We start from the raw sequence: 18,770 nt of genomic DNA on the forward strand, positions 1-18,770 counted from the left end.
TCTACTTTTTGTGTGAGAGAGAACACAAGAAAATGCTATTGGATAAGAGAGAAAGAGACAATTTTGTATGAATAGGATTATATAAAAAGAGATAGAAAATGATGATATGCAATTATGCACTAAAATGATTAAAGAGATCAAGATAACCGGTTTGGTAGTCATTTTTCTTTCAAACATTTTGTTTTCATACAGGTGCATGTGTTTAGAATATGATTCAAGTCAATCAGTATTTTGTGAGTGCAAATTCCTTGCCATGATAAATTAGTAAGTAAAAAAAAAAGAATAAATAACAAATTTTCATGATTTGAGTTAGTTTCTTCTACTTGAAAATGGTGGCTTAGAAACGTCCTTCCCTAGAGAAAAAACGAACACACACACACGCAGACACACGTAAAGTTGTGTATGCATTCCCATTCGTGATACCTGTATTAAATTCATCCAATATAAACCAGATGATGAAGAAACACACACTCACAGAAACACATCGGAAACTACAGACTGGCCATATACATGGACAAGATTATTGCAAAATGAATAAAGCAGGAAAAGTCCTACATTATGAGTAGAGAGATACAAACGAAGCTTCATAAAACTCCTAGATTGAGAAAGGGTGTGATAAAATCATGCTAACTGGCATTAAAAAGCAGGAATAACGAAAATTCAAAAGTTGGAGGTGATAAGGACGAAATGTTGGGGAAAAGGCAGAATTAAAAATGGGCATTAATCTACTATGTAAACAGTGAAAAGCTTGTGTATATTAAGTTAAACTAATGACAAATATCAAAATGATCAACCTTGCATCAACTATGAATTTTAAAAGCGAATGTCACCCGAAAAATAACAAAAAGGTTGTAATCAGCCCCAAAAATATTGACGTTCTAGCTTATGCAGAATAGATATGGATGGATAATAATGTGAAGTTATTCTGCCTAAAACCTTTTCTAGCCATTATCCAGCATAATGGGTTAAAAAGGCAGTTAATTATTATGCGTATACAACACAACCCAAATATATAGACTTGTTTTCTTTTTCTCTTTCATTCAAACATAGCAGTTATTGACACCTGTGTGAAAAAAGGGGGTTAGATTATCGTACCAACACAAAACTACCGGGTGCATACACACTTAGCTTGACACTATGATCTGTTATAGAGAATACCCGCATAAATCCCCAAATTATTGTGCATTTGTGAACAGGTTATACGCCTCGCAGTAACCTGCTATTTAGAGATACATCATATTACATTTAAAAGCTGTGCTTTGTCCGGTTACAAGAAGTCTGTTATATATCCGCTTGTTCAAACAAATGTTAACATGAAAAATTATGTACACACTCTCCAAGCAGAGGGCTGGCTAAAGAGAGATCCAGAGTAGCACATCAATATTGACATTTGAAGCACAGATTAATAAAAGCGTAATCTCTGAACAGATCAATGCATAAAGTTAAATGTGAACGTGCCCGAGGAAGATGTCAGTTTGAGGTGTGATTATGATGATAATGATGAGGAGATGGATGAGAAGGAATGATTCCCCACCAGGCCTGTTCACATGCAGCCAGAGCCTAAGAAACAAAGACAGTGCTAGAGTGAACGGATTAATTAGAGGGATAAATCAAGCAGAAAAAAAAAAACAGTGTCAACAAAAAAGATGAAGTGATTAGCAGTTGATTAATCATACCTGACCAGTCTGTGCTTCGTCTACGCAAACGATCATCAAATTGGCAAATCATTGAGAAGGACAAGATAGTTTAGCAGCTTTGATAGACAAGGAACAATATTTAGCAATTCCAAAATTCAATCTTTGAACATTTAACCCCAAAAATCCAAACAGATAAATGCGACGGACAAATGAGATATTTTCTTTTGACATAAAAAGGTCAGAAAAAACATGTCTGTCGGCTAAAAGAATCAAGCTTGCCTTCTCTGATATGTGCCTGTATGATAATCCAACAAAGTTTCAGTTCATTGCTTCAGTCAAACTTCATTTCAAACAGACTCAGGTTACTCACGCGGCACAAACTCTGGATAAACGGTTGGTTTATTTTCTTGATCATCATTCATTCTCATTTATTCAACTTTTTCTTCAGCTGGAGTACAAAGTCTTTTACAAAGATAACGTCAGGTTCCCGACTGCTGCCATGGAATTCATGTGATAATCTAAATTTCTTCCCCAATATCCAAGTCATATTTTCCTATATATACATATAAAAACCCTGTCCAATATCTTGCCGAATCCATACTAGCACAAAATAATACTTGACATTAAGATACCTGCAATTTTGTTCTTTGAAAAGTGAAACTAAGATAAAAAATTCCAACCATTGAAAATAGCACTAGAATTGAAAAACCCCTCTATTCCCATACAGTTTCTTTTTTCTGTTCCCTCCAAATAAGTAAATATAAAATGTACAAAAATATATTTTCAGAACATAGAATATGAATGCATGTACCATAGACAAATCATCATTTTAAAAAAGTAAATACATTATTAACTTCTCACATGAAGATAAAATATGTTTCCTCTTCACGGTCATACATAATTGAAATGGATAAACGAAATAATATCATGCTTAAATATACAAATATTGTGCAGACAACAGTAGAAAAAGAAATACAAATTTGGTCCCACATATACATATACTTTCTCAAATTCCATATACAGTACAAAAATATTTATTTTATCATTTCATATTGAAGTCACTAGAACCTTAATTGCTTTAAAACATGCTGCTTGTCCACATTCCAGGTGTAAATCTTTGTAGTCTTACTCTAACAATATAGCAACTACATGTATAAAACATGTAGGTTTAGCACACTTTTGGCATAAATGAAAATATTTGAATTCCAATCATAAATATGTACAATACAGAAGAAATCCTTGTCCATTTGGTGTAAATATAATAAATCTACGATTCTAGCACACTTTAATTCTAATGATAATACTACTTTGGTAGTTTATGCCAACTCTTCTCTCATAAATATGATAATGATACCTTATCTACTTAACTCTACAAACAATTCATGTGGGATTTTGAGAAATCCTGCCTTTTTACTATCGCACCATATGAAACAACATGCATCAACAACATTGCAAGATAAAAATGATGGAAGAAATTAAATGAGTTTTAGAAATGTGTTAATCTTGGTGGCCTGCAATGGAAAAGTGTTAGTATTAAGAGGAGAAAAATGGAATGATTAAAATGATGCTCCCCTACATCTGCGCACCTGTTGACATGGAAGAAAAATTTGTAGTTAAAAAAACATTTAAAGACAAGAAGGATATTCACATCTTGTTGAAATGAAGCAAAAGATACAGTCACAGAAGTACAAAGAAGGAATATTCCTTTTTCCTTCTCACAATACAGGAAGTTTCATACAAAAGTTCTTCATTTTTCGATTCGCTGATGTTATTGTATTTTATTTTTGTAAAGATGACAATCAGATTTCATTTTAGAAAATGGAGCCCCCTTTCAAAATTCAAAGTAAAACTTCCCGCGCTGCACAAGGCAAGGATGTCAATTTGGAGAGGCCACTGTTACAGCTATAAAAAAAAAAAATAAGTTAATGTACTTCTGGCCCTTTAGAAGTAGGAGTAGAAAAGAAAAATGTTCCCTTTTCGTACTTCTATGTGACCATACCTGCATCATCTACAAAGTAATTAACGTGTAGAATCAAAGACCCTTTGAACATTTTCCTAAGAAATCTAAATCAAACTTTCTGATGATGAATGCTCATATCTATGGTATATGTTATTACTGTTCACTTTAAACCAAACTGCGAGTGCCATCATATACTGTAGATTTGCAATTGCTCTCTTAAGAGGAATCAAAACGTCGTACAGTGATAAAGCCATTTTGATGCTTACGCTTTGGAATATACGAAGCACGCAGAGAGTGCTTCATGATTTAGGTAAATGAAATATCTATAAGAATGGAATCAAAATTGTAATCCAAAGATCATCTGTTGAAAGCCAGGAGGGCGCTAACTCTGTTTAAGAGTTTATTAGTAACACCCTTCTGGTTGTCAACAAACGATACTGAAGGCTTTCAAGTTTGATCTGCAAATTTCAGAGTCAATGGTACAAAGGGTCCATGACCATCTTTTTCAAACACTAGGGGCTCAAAAAAAAAAAAAAAATCACAATTGAATCATCAAATCCACTCAAATTGGATTAATGACAATTTAAAGAAAAGTCAAAGCAAAGATGGATAAGAGACTAACCTCTTGGATCAAGCATTGCCCTCTGGTAGGGATGATCTCGGATTGTCCTCCGTAGCTTGGGTGCCATACCTGCTGTTGGGTGGGGCATAGGGGTCGAAGGTCATCATGCACAAGGGGCATTCACCAACCAAGGGGGGCGGGGCACCAATGTTAGTCCATTTGTTCATTTTTTTTATTTATTTATAAAGAGTTAGGTAATTTTGTTTAAAATCCGTAGTATTCCAAAACAGACAGGGCAAGTTGGGATGAAGTAAAGTTTTTTTTTTTAAGTAGGATTAAAAAGGAAATAAAATAAATTGGTTAGACAACTGGTATGACATTTGATGTATTAAAACATAATTAAAGTACTTGTTATCTAGTTATAATGGACAATGTGAGTGAGGTGGTATTAAATCTTTTTATTGCATCTTCTTTTATTGCTTGGCGTTAATGTGAATCAAAACTCTAGTTATTAGGAATTAGTCATTAATTTTGTTTCTTTATTTTAAGTTTTTTACAACTTGTAAGTAGATAAACACAAATGATTGTTCTATCAAAAAACACATTGACAAATATATTTTTATACAAAAGTGATCTTTTTCTGGCATATCTTTAAAGTGAATACTTGACTATTTAATAATACATTCTTTGCAAGCATGTGAGTTGCTTTAAAAAAAAAATCACAGTCCATAAAACTATGCTAATCTGTTTGGACATACTGAAAATAGAGTTGTTTTAAAAGTCGTGAGTAAAAAGAAAATAAATCTTTGCAAGGTTTAAAGCATGCATCTACAGTATCTTGGAAAATGCAATTGAACAAATAATAAGTTATATATTTCTTACTTTAAAAAATTCTATTTGTTGAAAGACTTAGCTCAATATATTATTTGCTACTTCAAGTTGCCATTTCCATGGCATATAAATTACCACTACATCACTAAAAGTAGGGTTAATCATATAAACTTGAGATAACAACACATTCACAATATCAATATATTACAAAAATACTTGTTAAAATTTGAATTTTTTGTTGAGTTGATACCATATCTAACCGTATCTTTACCTCAAGGAAAATATATACTGTGATATATTTGTACATGATCAAGTTGTGACAATTTCCTTTCTATGATTTTGTATTTTTAAAAAAGGTAAACAATGACAAAAATATAGATATCACACACTGTTATATTATTTGTAGCTCACACACTTTGTTTAACTGCGACCGGGAATCCAGTCATTACAGAATAAAATCCAGAAATTCACTTTTATATTTTCTTATCTTAGTTCTGCAAGGATATTCCCATCTTAATGATTTTCAGAATTATTATATATATCGAACCACTCTCTCCCTCTCCCTTGTTTCCCCCTCTCCCTCATTACTTCTCTCTCTCTCTCTCTCTCTCTCTCTATGTCTCTCTTTTCTCTCTGTCTCTCTCTCACTCTTTTCCTCTATTTATCTCCCCTCTTTCTTTAAAAGTATGGAGAGTGTCATCCATATTTCAAACAAAAGGCGCATATGAACATGCCCAAAATTCTGTAATTATTTTCTCTTACAGATTTATTTCTTGACCCATTTCTCAGAAGATATGCCTATAGCAGGATGAACATCACACTTCTGCATATAATTTTTTTCAGCGAAGGTTAGAGTGATGTTTGTTAATTTCAAGTCCTTTTTGGGCAAGTACTGAAAGACAATTCGTGGGGAATGCCCGGTTCTATAAACAATAGCCTCAATATGTATCCTCTTGATTGATTGACAGATAAAGATATTGCCAAAATGAAGTAATGATGTGTTTGAAAATGGTTTAACTGGCCTCTGCCTGACAATATTATCCCCTGCATGATTTCAGGGCCCACTCTGAACATATCGATGTCACCGTCTTTCATTTAACTAACCCTCTAGAGACAGGTCATTTCTGATGAGATATCATGGGCTTTGATAGTCTTCACCAGGTTAAGGTATTGATAGGCGCCATGGGATGTACCATGGGTGCAAGGGGTAATACCGAGGCACCCCTTGAACTACTTGGTGGTGGTGTCCACCTAGTGTACAGCAGCCGCCATGAACATACCGAGTGTACCGTCAGACATTGAAGGAGGGTACTCCAGCATGGCTGGTGTAAAGGCGTACTGCTGGTAGGGGTCCAGGGGCATGAGAATGTTGGAACCGTCATGGGAGTGCATCATGGTGGGCGACGCCTGGATACCGCCCAGTCCGTTGACCATCGTGGTGGCGGCCATGCGGGGAAGGAGCTGCGGTGCCAGCATGTGCGCCTGGGCGGCGGGGGTGGGCGATCTCATTGGCTGGGGTATTAAGGCACCGGCAGGTGATTGCATCGTTCGGGGTGAGGCTGGGAGAGGAATGGAAGAGGAGGATAGGTGTATAAGAGAAAATTCAATAATGGTCAAGAGAATTTACTTTTAGAGGGTGTCGCACAGTGACATCTTCAAAGAAAACCATAAATATCTTTTTGGTTTGAGAATTTTTCAGAATTTTTTGCCTTTTACTTAGTACAGTAGAAGGAATATAAAAAGTAACATTTCATACAAATATTACTCATTTTTTTCATCAACCTTACAACAATGTTACTGAGTCACTTTAATATCGGAGAACAGAGACAAGAGTGAATATCTCCTAACGAGTTCTTGACATACACAATGGTATTTTACAAAATGTACATACTTATACAAGTACCAATATGCAAACTACTGTTCCACGATTTACGAGTTAAGAAACGGTAGAAGGTTGTGCTAAATTGGTCTTCTAACCTTATCATTATCTTTATTCATAGGACTATGTGAAGCAAGAATTTACAAGCATTTACACCAGCAAGTGTTTTCCGACAAACTTTGGAATGTCTCCCTTTAATATGTCATGCATCCAAATGCATATATTTAGTAAATATGTGTAATATTACATCACTTGGGCTACCGGTAATCAGCCACAATACCTTTTCATCATGGTAACAAAAAATATAAAACAGAAATACCCAAAGCCTTCAATGTGTGAAAATATAATTTGAATTGTAACAACTACTACAATTATTGCAGCCTCAATCAATTTTGTTGCTAACTAGCACAGCAAGAAGGTATATAGTAAAAACCTCATGACAATGCCTTGTGGTGTAGATTAGACCTCTGCCAACTGGTACAATACTCACTAAGTGGCGTGGCAGCAATACCGGTACTCGTTTGTAGCTTATTCGTGTTATCTCTGTATGTTCCCTTCATCAGTGCTAATTCTATTAATTGTCTCTTTTTCAGGTCGTCCTCTCCTTCAGCCTGTAGTGCACAGAAAAGAAAAATCAAGAAAGGAAATAAAATCGTGATCATGGCTAATTTGAAAGACTGGTGATTAAATGCTAGTTTGTTTGTTCATTACAATGATACGCAGGTGGGTATTTCTCATATGACAGCTAATTATCAAAATGAGAAAATGCGATGTCCTGCTACTCCTGCACTTCAGTTCAAGAGGAATGTGTCTTGGAAAATGGAAACTCATAGTTTATACAGGTTTTATACACCGCCTGGGAGACGTTGTCGTGCTAGCTCATGATAACACTAACTGGACAGTGCCAGGGGTACATATAGGCATTGTCTGCAAACATTGAAATGAGATTGATGTGAGAGAGTAGGGAAGGAGACATAGCCATATCAAAATAAATACAATGCTGCCCTCTTGTGTTTCAATACAGGGATTCTTGCAAGAAAGCTGAATACTTGGCTCCATCATAGACCACATACAAAAGGGTGTGGCTTGTTCATTATTATTAGCATGCTGTGCTTCACAATGGCCCACAATTAAGGTAGATCAAGTTGGAAATATCCAAGCATATGGAAGTTGAGAGGCTAGTTGCATCAAACTTCTACGCAAACTAAAAGCATAATTTGTTTATCCAAATATCCACTCTTAACTTCCTGCCCTAATGTAAACTGCCATTCCTTCTACTTCAACCATTGATTAACATGAACTGGTATGCATGTAACTGTATGTAGCATACATGACAGGCTTTCATTTAACTATGGTAGATTTTACTGTCATTTATTGTCTTATTTCATGAAGGCTGTCAAAGTTTGACAACTTTATGAGAGTGCATCTTCTTTTATTCACAACTGCACATTGAAGAATTGCTGGTAGGAAATGGGCAATGACATTTCTGGACTGAATTCATTTGTATCATTACGTGGCTGATCTACAGATAAGACTGCAAGCCAAACCAACGACAGTGTGCATCTTTTCTTTAATAGTATATTTTGTTATTCAGACTTATGTCGCATACATGCCAAAATCCCTGGACTTTCACAAACAGCCAACCTATCATTATAAAAGCCAGTACAGTTGATGAAAAATCCATCTCAAGAACACTGTCACAACAAGTTGGGATCTACAGTTGTACGATTGTTTTTTGGGTACCCTGGATATGGTTATTGTAAAGAAACTGATTTTGGATGCTTGCGTAACTTCTTTTATTCTGACAAAGTTTAAAGAAAGAATTCTTAGAAGTGCTCACTTTCTTGCAGGGAACAATAATGAGATTTGTAAGGCCAGGGAGTAAACAGCTATGTATAGAACTAATGAGCAAGGGAAGAATTGTAAGATGGAATGATGAAGGACAAAATGTTTAAAATTGACAGAAAAGGGAGTGTTAAAAATGAGAGAGAGAGAGAGAGAGAGAGAGAGAGAGAGAGAGAGAGGGGGGAGAGGAGAGGGGGGAGAGGAGAGAGAATGAGGAAAAACAGAAACAGAGAGAGAGAGAGAGAGAGAGAGAGAGGGGCGGAGCAGAAGAGGGAGGGAAGGAAGGAAGAGAGAACGATAGATTATCTTTTTTGTTTAAATTCCAAGGTAACAGTGACATAGTAGAGATAAAAAATAGAAATCAAGGATAAAAATGAAGAATCAATAAAGATAGTGGGAAAAACAACAACAACATAAATGTAGAGAGAAGAGCCATGAAGCCCTGAAATGCTAAGCCCAGAGCATTGCATCGAGTCTCGTACAAAACAACACTCTCCCTCTGTCATCTGTTTATAAGCACCCACAATACACTGACAGTGCATAATTAAAAAATAAGAGAGAGAGAGAGAGAGAAAGAGAGAGAGAGAGAGAGAAAGAGAGAGAGAGAGAGAGAGAGAGAGAGAGGAGGGGACAATAACCATCAAGAAAAAGAAGACTTATTGAATTGAATTCCATTCTAAACAAATATCCATACTCTCAGGGTTACAGATCACATTGAGCTATCCCTCCTTCAAAAAGTAACCACAATTGTTCTGCTGTTATTAAAGAAAAGGCAAGGACTAAGGCCTCCTTTTAGGCCTGATAAATGGATCCCGATTCTAGCTCTTCAGACCTACTTGTGAATAAGACCTGGGCAGGATTATCCCCCTCCCACTCATCTATTCACATCTATATTAACTAGCCAATGAGAAGAGAGAGAGAGAGAAATCAATATACTGATACAAGGGATGATAAAAGGAAAGACTATAAGAGAGAGTGGAGAGAGTAAGAGGGGAAAATTGAGGGGGAAAAAAAGAAATTAAGGGACAGGATTAGGAGTTGTACGAGAAAACAACTTTGGAGACAGAGGGGAGATAAACAAGAAAAAGGAAAAGGGAAAGAAAGAGAGACAGGGGAGAGAGAGAGAGAGAGAGAGAGAGGGGGAGAGAGAGAGAGACTGTCATAGGAGAGAAGGAGAGAAGGAGAGCAGAACGGGATTAAATGAGAGTGGGAAAGAGAAGAAGAGAGCATTCAGCTTCCATTACAAGAATGATTTGAAAAAGCCCAACCTATTATGAGCAGCTTGCAGTTCACCATTTTTTATTATCAGTACAAACCTCTTGCAATACCACAAAATTACTTTTCTGTCTCATCATTAAAATATACCAGATACTCCAATCATCCACCCGGCTTTACTACATTTTATTCCACCATCCTGCTTTCATTTTAACCACCTTCAGTAGGGGCAGTTACACTGTCATCCAAACACGCCAAAAAATGCCAAACCGGAGCCTGGCCGCGATGTTACCAAGGGCAACTACGCTTTACCGGCAGACATGCCAAGCCCCAAACATTCCAAAACGAAGTGTGATCTTTTGGCGTGTTTTGGCGTGTTTTGGCGTGTTTGGCAAGTATAACCGCTCGCAGTTGTAACATCGCGATGTTAGGCACGTGTCTTCCGGCACTTCCGGATTGTTACCCGCGCTCTTTTAAACCACGTTCTTCCCGTGTGATATTTATAGCATTTCCATCGTCGCGCGTGTTATCCGTTCATTCAGCTCCGTTTGTTCCAATTCCGTTAACTCATCCTTTATTCAATCTTCGTTATTCCCGTCTGGCCATATCTGTCTAGTAGTAGTATTTGAGTGTTTTGTTAGATTAATTAATTAATCGACGTCGGCGAATTCTCCTAATTCCAATTAACAACGATGATTTTCTTAACCTTCCCATATCGTTTTTACTACTAGATTTCGATTGAATTTGGGAAAACTGAATCAGCAGCCGTAGTCCGTACTTCGTAACTTATCCACTCTTGCCTCAAATACTACACGCGAGATAAACAAAACATATCGCATGCATGCGCATGGGATGAATCGCTATTTAGCTAGCTATAGCGCTAGCTGGAAATTGCGCGCGCTAAAAATCTTATAGCAGGCCGGGGTCAAAGGTCGGGAAGACTGCACATGCGCATTACCAACCGAAACACGCCAAAACATCGCTGAACAGCTCCGTCGGTGATGTTTCAGCACAAGTGTAACCGGGTGCACGAAACATCGCGACTTTTCAAAATGAGGTATTTGACAGTATAAATGCGCCTACTGATCATTCCTTGTATTGTACATTACTCAAGAAAGCCGAGCTTAATCTCCCCATCTATTTCTAGAATTCATCAGTTCCTTAGCCCCCATCAAAGGCACAACGTTAATAACTGCAACAGCTTATAAAAATGCAGAGCCTGTAAATTGAGGGATTTGAGGAATAATAGAGAGGGCTTTTGTCATCTTCCCTGTGCTGTGGGGTTCCCTAATGAAAAGAAGAAGAGAAAAAAAACTGGGAAATTGGAACCTGGCGTTTTGGAAAGATGTCCTCATGAATTTCAAAGTATTTGCTTACAATTCGCTTTATACTGAGGGGGGAAAAGACAGTGAGTCAATGACCTGCATGCAGGATAGTTTTTTGAAGCTACATCATTCATACATAGTTTTAATCTGGGAATTTTATGTGAAAATGACTGTCCAATTCATGCAAGTTTCTGTCTTTACAGCTTTAAGGATGCGAGAAGCAAGCAGTAAAAGGGAGAGAAAAGGAGAAACACAGAGGAAGAAGATGGACAAATAAGAGCTCATGTAGGCCTGAAACAAGAGTATAGTCATGGCATGGGGTAGAATAAGAAAACAAGAAAGAAAGCAATAATGTTTATCTTTAATGAAAAATATCACAAAAAGCAAGAGAGCCAGAAAGTGAAGCTGTTTGCAAGAAGGGTAAAAAGGGTAAATGCTATCAGGTGAATTAAGAACAAGTTGACTTCTGGACGTATAAGCAGGGGCCACTTTCTCAAAACTGTCTACCGGTGTATATTGTCGAGTTCTTGGGACATTCCATAGATAAACAAGTTATAGAATTAGCACACGTTTCTAAGGGATGTCCATGAACTTAGACTTCTGACGGTTTCAAGAACCTGACCCCTTGTTGCTTTCTCAATGCATTGTAGGAAAAATGCCACACTCACTAAAAACTTTTAAAAAATCCCCCCCCCCCCCTCAAACAAAAGCAGGAAACAATACAGAGCTCAATACTTTCATCACATTTACAAAAAGAAGCAGGTACCTGTTTAGGTCTCTTGCCAGGCCTGGAGATCACTCAAACATTCATCTATAGATTTGTAATGTTCTGATTGCCAAGTCTATTTTAATCGCTGGCAAACTTGACTTGCCAAAGACTCAATCAAAGGTAAAGGATGAATCCATTATCAAATGCTGTAATAATCACTCAACCTTACTTGGCATTAAAGTATTGTTCATGTCATTATGACCCTCTCTCTACCCCCATCCTAATCATGACCCTCCCCTCTAGCCCCATCCTACCCCGTCCTACCTCACCCCCAATCTAAGCACCTCCTAAATCTCAGCTTTTATTGTACTATCAAGAATCATAAAGATTATCTTCTCAGACCAAGCATTGTGGCTCCCACAATTGGTCAATCTAGCGGGTATCTGCTAAAACTGTAAACCCCTCGTAATCGTCATGGTATAGAAAGATTAACAATAGGTAGAAAGTTTCAGTTCTTCATTAAACCAAAGAAGATTTGAGATTTATGGGTCTGGGCTGCTTCTTATAATACTTTCACACATCTTTAATAGTCAAGAAATCACCAAAGAAGGAGAGAGAACTAAATTGCTTTTATATGCTTTTCACACTGGCAATATTTTCCTTAACCCCGTACTATAGGTGGGGTTAAGGGGGGGTCTTAACCCCACCTATAGTACGGGATTAAGCCTATTCCACTTTCTGTTCACACTGGCTTTTACCAAAGTGGGCTAAAGTTGGCTAACCCCACCTATAGTACGGGGTTAACTAACCCTGCAAAATAGCAGGGCTAACTCCGCAATTGTGGTGCTAACTCCTGCTAACCCCGCAATTGCGGTGCTAAGCAAACGAATGAGAACAGAAACGAAAAATAGTCCGGTACTACGCAATGGAGCGTATCGCAGCTGGCCAGATGCGAAGTATGTCCTATCATAACATACACGATATCCGGGGTTAACGAAATGCAGTGAGAACAGCGGGAATTTTCTTATTCCGGAATAGGCGGTAGTACGGGACTAAAAACAGCGAGTGTGAAAAGCCAAAAAAATAGTTCGGGGTTAAGCAAAGTACGGGGCTAAGCAAAGTACGGGGTTAAGCAAAACCAGTGTGAAAAGAGTATTAGAAAGCCAAGCAAACAATTTTCGGATCAGGAACTCCTTTCCACCAGTTAACATGCTTATCTTTATAAAAAGCAAACTATATATCTTTGAGAATAGCGCAAGTGCAATTAGACAGACTGATAGAAGTTGCTGATAGTGCACCAAGGGAATATACATTTAAAAAGGCAAAGATAACAAGTCAGAAATTATTTTAAGATGGGTACTGGGTCTTCTAGAATTCTTTCAACCTCTTTGGTTTCTTGGTAAACCTACTGCAAGCTCCTAAGGATGATATGTTTGTGGAAAGGCTGTGTAAACTTATTACAGGGTGTTATCCACTGGTGGTCTGGTGTGATTCAAAAGGAAACAGGGGGGGGGGGCATTTCACAAGGCCTTTTTCCATTGACAAATGAAAAAATCAGTGACAAATCTGCTGATAACCAATCAGAAGGAAGGATTTCAATAGCTTATGACAAAAACTGTCATTTGTCACTGATGACAAGTTTTGTGAAACATCCCCTGGACTACATTATTTGGTGAAAACCATAAAGTACTAGCATCATGTAAAGAAGATGTAAAGCTAACCCTTGTATGCCTCTACAAAGACAATACGGTACTCTGTCTATCACCAAAAAATCATATGGAGAGTGTAATTACTTCATGCAGAACACTATTCACGCTTTTGGCTTTCAAAAGCAAAATTTTCAAATGCTTTATGCAATTGATTCGGTACTAGGTTTTCTTCTCACAGGTTAGGGGGACATTGTTAGTGTGTGCCTAGGCCACTGAAGAGACGATTGTTAGTCAAGCAATATAAAGTGTCATGCACATGCAGGCATCTCAAAGACCTGCATCACACACCTCGCCTTGTATCATTGCAACAACTGTCAAAAATAACCTTTGGGATGCTCCTGACTTGTGTACGTAAGCCATAATTCATTCATTGATATCAAACCATAGCTATAGACGGACCCAAGGTAAATCAAAACGGTTGAGCATCATCATGGCAGATTTCAGCCCAGTCAATACAAACTGGTGGAGTAATTAAACCATACCTAGGATTCTCCACTAAACCCCACGAGACAACATCAAAAAATAATTGCCTTCAAATCATCCTAGCCAATGGGGACTTGGAAAGAAGGCTGCCGATTTAGGGGGTAATTGCCGAAATCTAAGCGCCAGTTTACATTACCCGATACCACGGGTGTTTGTGTATACTGTCAACTGCAGCTTCAAAGACGGTTTATGTTCGAGGTGTCGAGGCAGGGTCAGAATGGGGATAAAATGTAGGAGCAAGCAGAGAAGTGTGTTTTTACTCGGGCACTTGCATAAGGTCAGGTTTATTATTGTATTTGTCATGGCGTTGGTGAATATATCAAGCAGTATTCAAACGAGGATGAATTACGGTATTGCAGGTTTACAGTTAGCCTGTTCATGCAATAGGATTGAGTTAGCTTTCTTAGGGGAGGGATACTAGCAATCTTTATTACAGATCTCTAAATCTCATGTAGGGGTTAGAAACAATTCTCAGCTACTATGATAGGAAATGGAGATGGGTATTAATTCTGTTTCTTCCTCTCTGTGCTCTTACCCATATTTGATAGTTCTAACATGTAATGTCTACGTGTATTTAGGCTAATGAATATCTCTATGAATAAAAATTGCCCCAAAAAAAGATAATGAACATCCAAAGCTGTGTAATGGTCATTTCTGCCTGATGATATGACTGAACATTATTACAAGGCCAACATTGAGACATGACTCCAGCAGAAACTAGTTGGCAAAAAAACAATCGACATCAGCAAAAACAAATGACGACTCCCAAACAAATCCTCTGTGAAATACAAATAGGCCTACATGTTTAAAGCTGAACACTTTTCTTTCTTCCAACTTAATAGTGTTTTGTTTGCTACTAAGTACAAATCATTTACTTGTGATTCCATGAATTCTGTCTGAATTCTGAATGTCGCTTTACTGGCACCAATAGACAAAAGTCAACATAATACTGTTACTCCTAAACTGGAATGGGGATATATGTAAAAATAGAGTAGTCATTCATCTAAAATTGCATCAAGGACTGCAGACAGTCTGAAAGACTTTGAATACATAATTGATATTTAGTTATTCATGACAAAATGCTTATCTTTTAATTGATGAGGTAACCATCTATCAAGTTTTCTATAGTATTGTGCGATGTCCGGTTTGAAAGACACTCATTTTCTATTGTATGGTAGGATCCCATCTATTCTCATTTGACATTTCAAATAGTCATCATGAATAATAATAGTTCCATACATCACAACCTCCACAACCATCTTGTTGTTTTTGCGCATCAAAGAAAACAAGAACGAGTTTTCATCGACGAGCCGCAAACCCCTTACTGTTTTTGCTTCTCTCTCTCAGAACGTGCTCCTCTCCTCAAAAGTTATTCTGCAATAAGAATAGAACAAGGCTTCCACTCATGTTTTCACACGACAACTCAAAAGCCTTGAACAAACAATCAGATACAAATGGAAAGTCTGAAAGCGGCCAGACAAACACTTTGCATGGCCATCAAGAAAAAGAAGTGCTCTGCATCAAATGTTTGTGTTCAGTAGGGTAGAAAAGCAGACAATCATCAAGAATTCATCACTCTTTCAAGAACTATGTCGAGTTCTTCAGACCCTCCCTGAAGACGCTATCCATAATTATTGCCCAAGAAATAGGACAGTTTGGAGGAGGGGGAATCCCGAGGCATAAATTGGCAATTTTTTTTTTAGCTTAGAGGGGTAAAAGATACCCTGAATGCCCCTATGATAGAATACTGTTATAACACTTTGGTAGTACATGAATTTATTTTTTGATAGCTGATATTTAGAAATCGTCTACTAGCTCAATCCCCTAAATAAAGCTATGTAATGATATGTTGGGGGAGGAAGGGGGGGGGGGGGGAGGGTAAGGCTTGTTTGGATATGAAGCAGCAAACTGTAGAGTTTTAATGAATGGACACTGTAGTGTACACATATTCAACGAGCTGTGATATAAATTACAGTAACGTGAAGCGTAGTACACTTACATCATGAATTTATTCTAAAATGGCTGCCATTTACCGCTTCAGGAGGGAATCAGTCAGAAAACTTCTCTATATATATACATTTGTACATGTACCTGAATTGTCAATTCAATGCAACTTGTGCATTAAAATATTAAGCATGGAATCTCAATGCAGCGGGCGAATGATTGAGTGAAACAGCTAGTTGTTTCTTTTTGCATGGGGGTGGGGGTGGGGGGGGGGGGGGAGGGTTATTCAGCCTACATGCTATTCTTGTAACTGGTGTAAAATAAGTATGTGGGAGAGAAATATGCCAAACAAACAGAGGCTATATCAGCGGGAGGCTATTAGAGCCCGAAAGCACAAAAGAAAGTGATCTGTAGTGAGTCAAGAAAGAGCTATGGCTTCTCGGAGTAGACCCAGCTCTGATGGCAAAATGGGGTGGTAGGGAAGGTGTCAAATACTTCATAACAAAAAATACTGATAGAAAGTTAGATAGGAGTAAAGGGACAGTCCGAAAGGCAAACTTTCAGAATACCGATGTGTAAAGTAGTGCAGAAAGGAATATGAAAATGCCAATTGATCTCTACAGTGTGTAACACTAGAGTCTATAACAACGACTGATGGCACATATGCATAACTGAATCATGAACTGGGCTTGAATGTTTCAAAATATATGCAGGATTACAATTGTTCCGTTATCATCTTGACAAATTAATTCTGCTCCCTGACAAAGATGGCACCATTTAGTGATTCCCAGATGAACAGTGGTTCTAACCACAGAACATTAGAGGACTTTTAGAAGACTGATTTAGCATCTCAAATTGAGTCCTCATCATCATCTTCAACGTTCAAGCAACTTCACCTAGCTAACCGCATCTTGCCTGTCCCACAAGCCTTGTGAGAATTTGGTTAAGAAGCCACAAGAAATCTAAATGTATGTACCCGCTTGGTATTCATCCTGAACAAGGTCCTCAAGGCACCAGTCATGAATGAATCAATTCATTACCTCATCTTCTTTCAAAGATGCTTAAAAGCAAGTATTTCTCCACCCTCTATTCAGTCCTTCCCTTGCCCTTAGCCTGGTTGCATTTACTAAGATGCTAAGTGTGCACAGCATTTATAAGAACCCCTCAAAACAGAGCTCAATATCACCTTTCAGTATTGGCTCTTCTCCTTGCCATTCACCCGAAGCAGACCTGCATCATCCATCTAAGGACCCCTCAAAGGCCTCCTCCAGAATGAAAGAGGGCATGGAAAGGTTGGGTCTGGTGGAACAAGACAATGCCATCCCATCACAGCATGAAATGTAAAAAGTTTTAGGTTTATGAAATGACTCTCTTCTCTCATTCCTTGCCCCGCTTATACAGCCACTTGATTCTAAGACAAGGGATAATACATATTGTCTTTTAGCAGTCATAAAGGCGTTGATTCTGTTAATGCTCTTCTGGCTCAAGAGGATACACAGTTTACATGAAAATAATGTGAACAGATTACTACAGGTCAGACATTTGAGGTGAATAAATGACCATAAGCTAATCTGAACAAGCCTCTCATTAAAAATGGAGAAGAAAATCAGATACAACCAAGAAAAGCTTCTTGTCTCTTAAGTAACAAGGCTTTAGATTTAGAATACCTGGGAGAACCTTCTAAAAACACCAGCGACTTGAAAGCTACGGTCACTGCTTCAGATTTGTGGTCTGTGACAAGGGTAGTATCTCCTGACCACTTGATGGGTGGTTATGCATTGAACCTGGTCAATTAAGTGTCCATTCATTATATCACCATGGGGATACATGTATCCACTTTCTCAGGGAGCAATCCAGTTTATTGAGAAGCCAGAAGAGTGTTGTCTCCAATAATCTACCAGAGTTAACACCCTTCTGGCTCTCAAAAAAAACATTCTACTCAAAGAAGATACTAGTCCACTTGAACTTAGACCCCGTTCTCATTCACTTCGTTGGAGCGGTCTAACTAAGACCCGTTCCTCAGGAGCAGTTCTTAGGTGAGTGAGAACGGTCAAAGTGGTCCAGGAAGTGGACTTCTGGACCGCTCCAGAAGACCACCTCGGGAGGTGGTCTTGAGGAACAGGTCTTATTAAGAGCGGTTTGGACCGCTCTAACGTGCAATGTGAACGGGAGCGTACTTTGACCGGAAGTGAGCTAGTGACGTTCCGTGCGAAACATGTAGTACGGTACATACAGTTTGTATTCCGCGCGCGAAAAAATTGACCTGCTGACCTGAGCTGCCATAGCAACAAGACCACTTTGACTCGTGGAGCGGTTTGAGCCATAAAAAACTGCTCGGAGTGTGAACGCTCGCAAACCGTTCCTCAAGACCCGTTCCTCTGGAGTGGTCTAAGACCACTTTCAAAGTGAGTGAGAACGGGGTCTTACACTAAGATCGTTCCTTACATTTTCCCATCCCCTAAATATTTGGCAGCAAATTCGACTCAAATATGAAGAGAACAATTTAGCTGAATATCAAGATGAAAGGCAAACATTTTTAAAATAGAATTTACTTAAATTCGTAAGAGGGAACCACTTCTTTATATCTTTAACAATAAAAAAAATCATTCATTATGGATTGGCAAAAAGCCAAGTGTCGAATATGAGGAATAGCTATAAGTTATCTTCTTGT

The 18,770-nt window shown here is 38.0% G+C and overlaps 1 protein-coding gene across 4 annotated transcripts in view; it reads right to left on the reverse strand.

Annotated features, from left to right (window-relative positions):
* LOC581568 (protein quaking-A) overlaps positions 1-18,770 on the reverse strand; it is a 100,808-nt gene that overhangs the window by 7,912 nt on the left and 74,126 nt on the right. For 2 of the 4 annotated variants that reach the window (XM_011682934.2, XM_011682933.2), the window contains exons 5-7: positions 7,360-7,480; positions 6,271-6,549; positions 4,220-4,288 (exon numbers count right to left, since the gene is read on the reverse strand). In XM_011682934.2, the coding sequence (XP_011681236.1) occupies positions 4,220-4,288; positions 6,271-6,549; positions 7,360-7,480 (469 nt within the window). Of the gene's footprint in view, positions 1-4,219; positions 4,292-6,270; positions 6,550-7,359; positions 7,481-18,770 lie in introns of all 4 variants that reach the window. The other 2 variants (XM_011682932.2, XM_781557.5) reach the window with 1 other exon arrangement.

Source organism: Strongylocentrotus purpuratus, unplaced genomic scaffold (assembly GCF_000002235.5).
Source record: "Strongylocentrotus purpuratus isolate Spur 01 unplaced genomic scaffold, Spur_5.0 spur5_scaffold_21, whole genome shotgun sequence".
Lineage (NCBI taxonomy): Eukaryota > Metazoa > Echinodermata > Echinoidea > Camarodonta > Strongylocentrotidae > Strongylocentrotus > Strongylocentrotus purpuratus.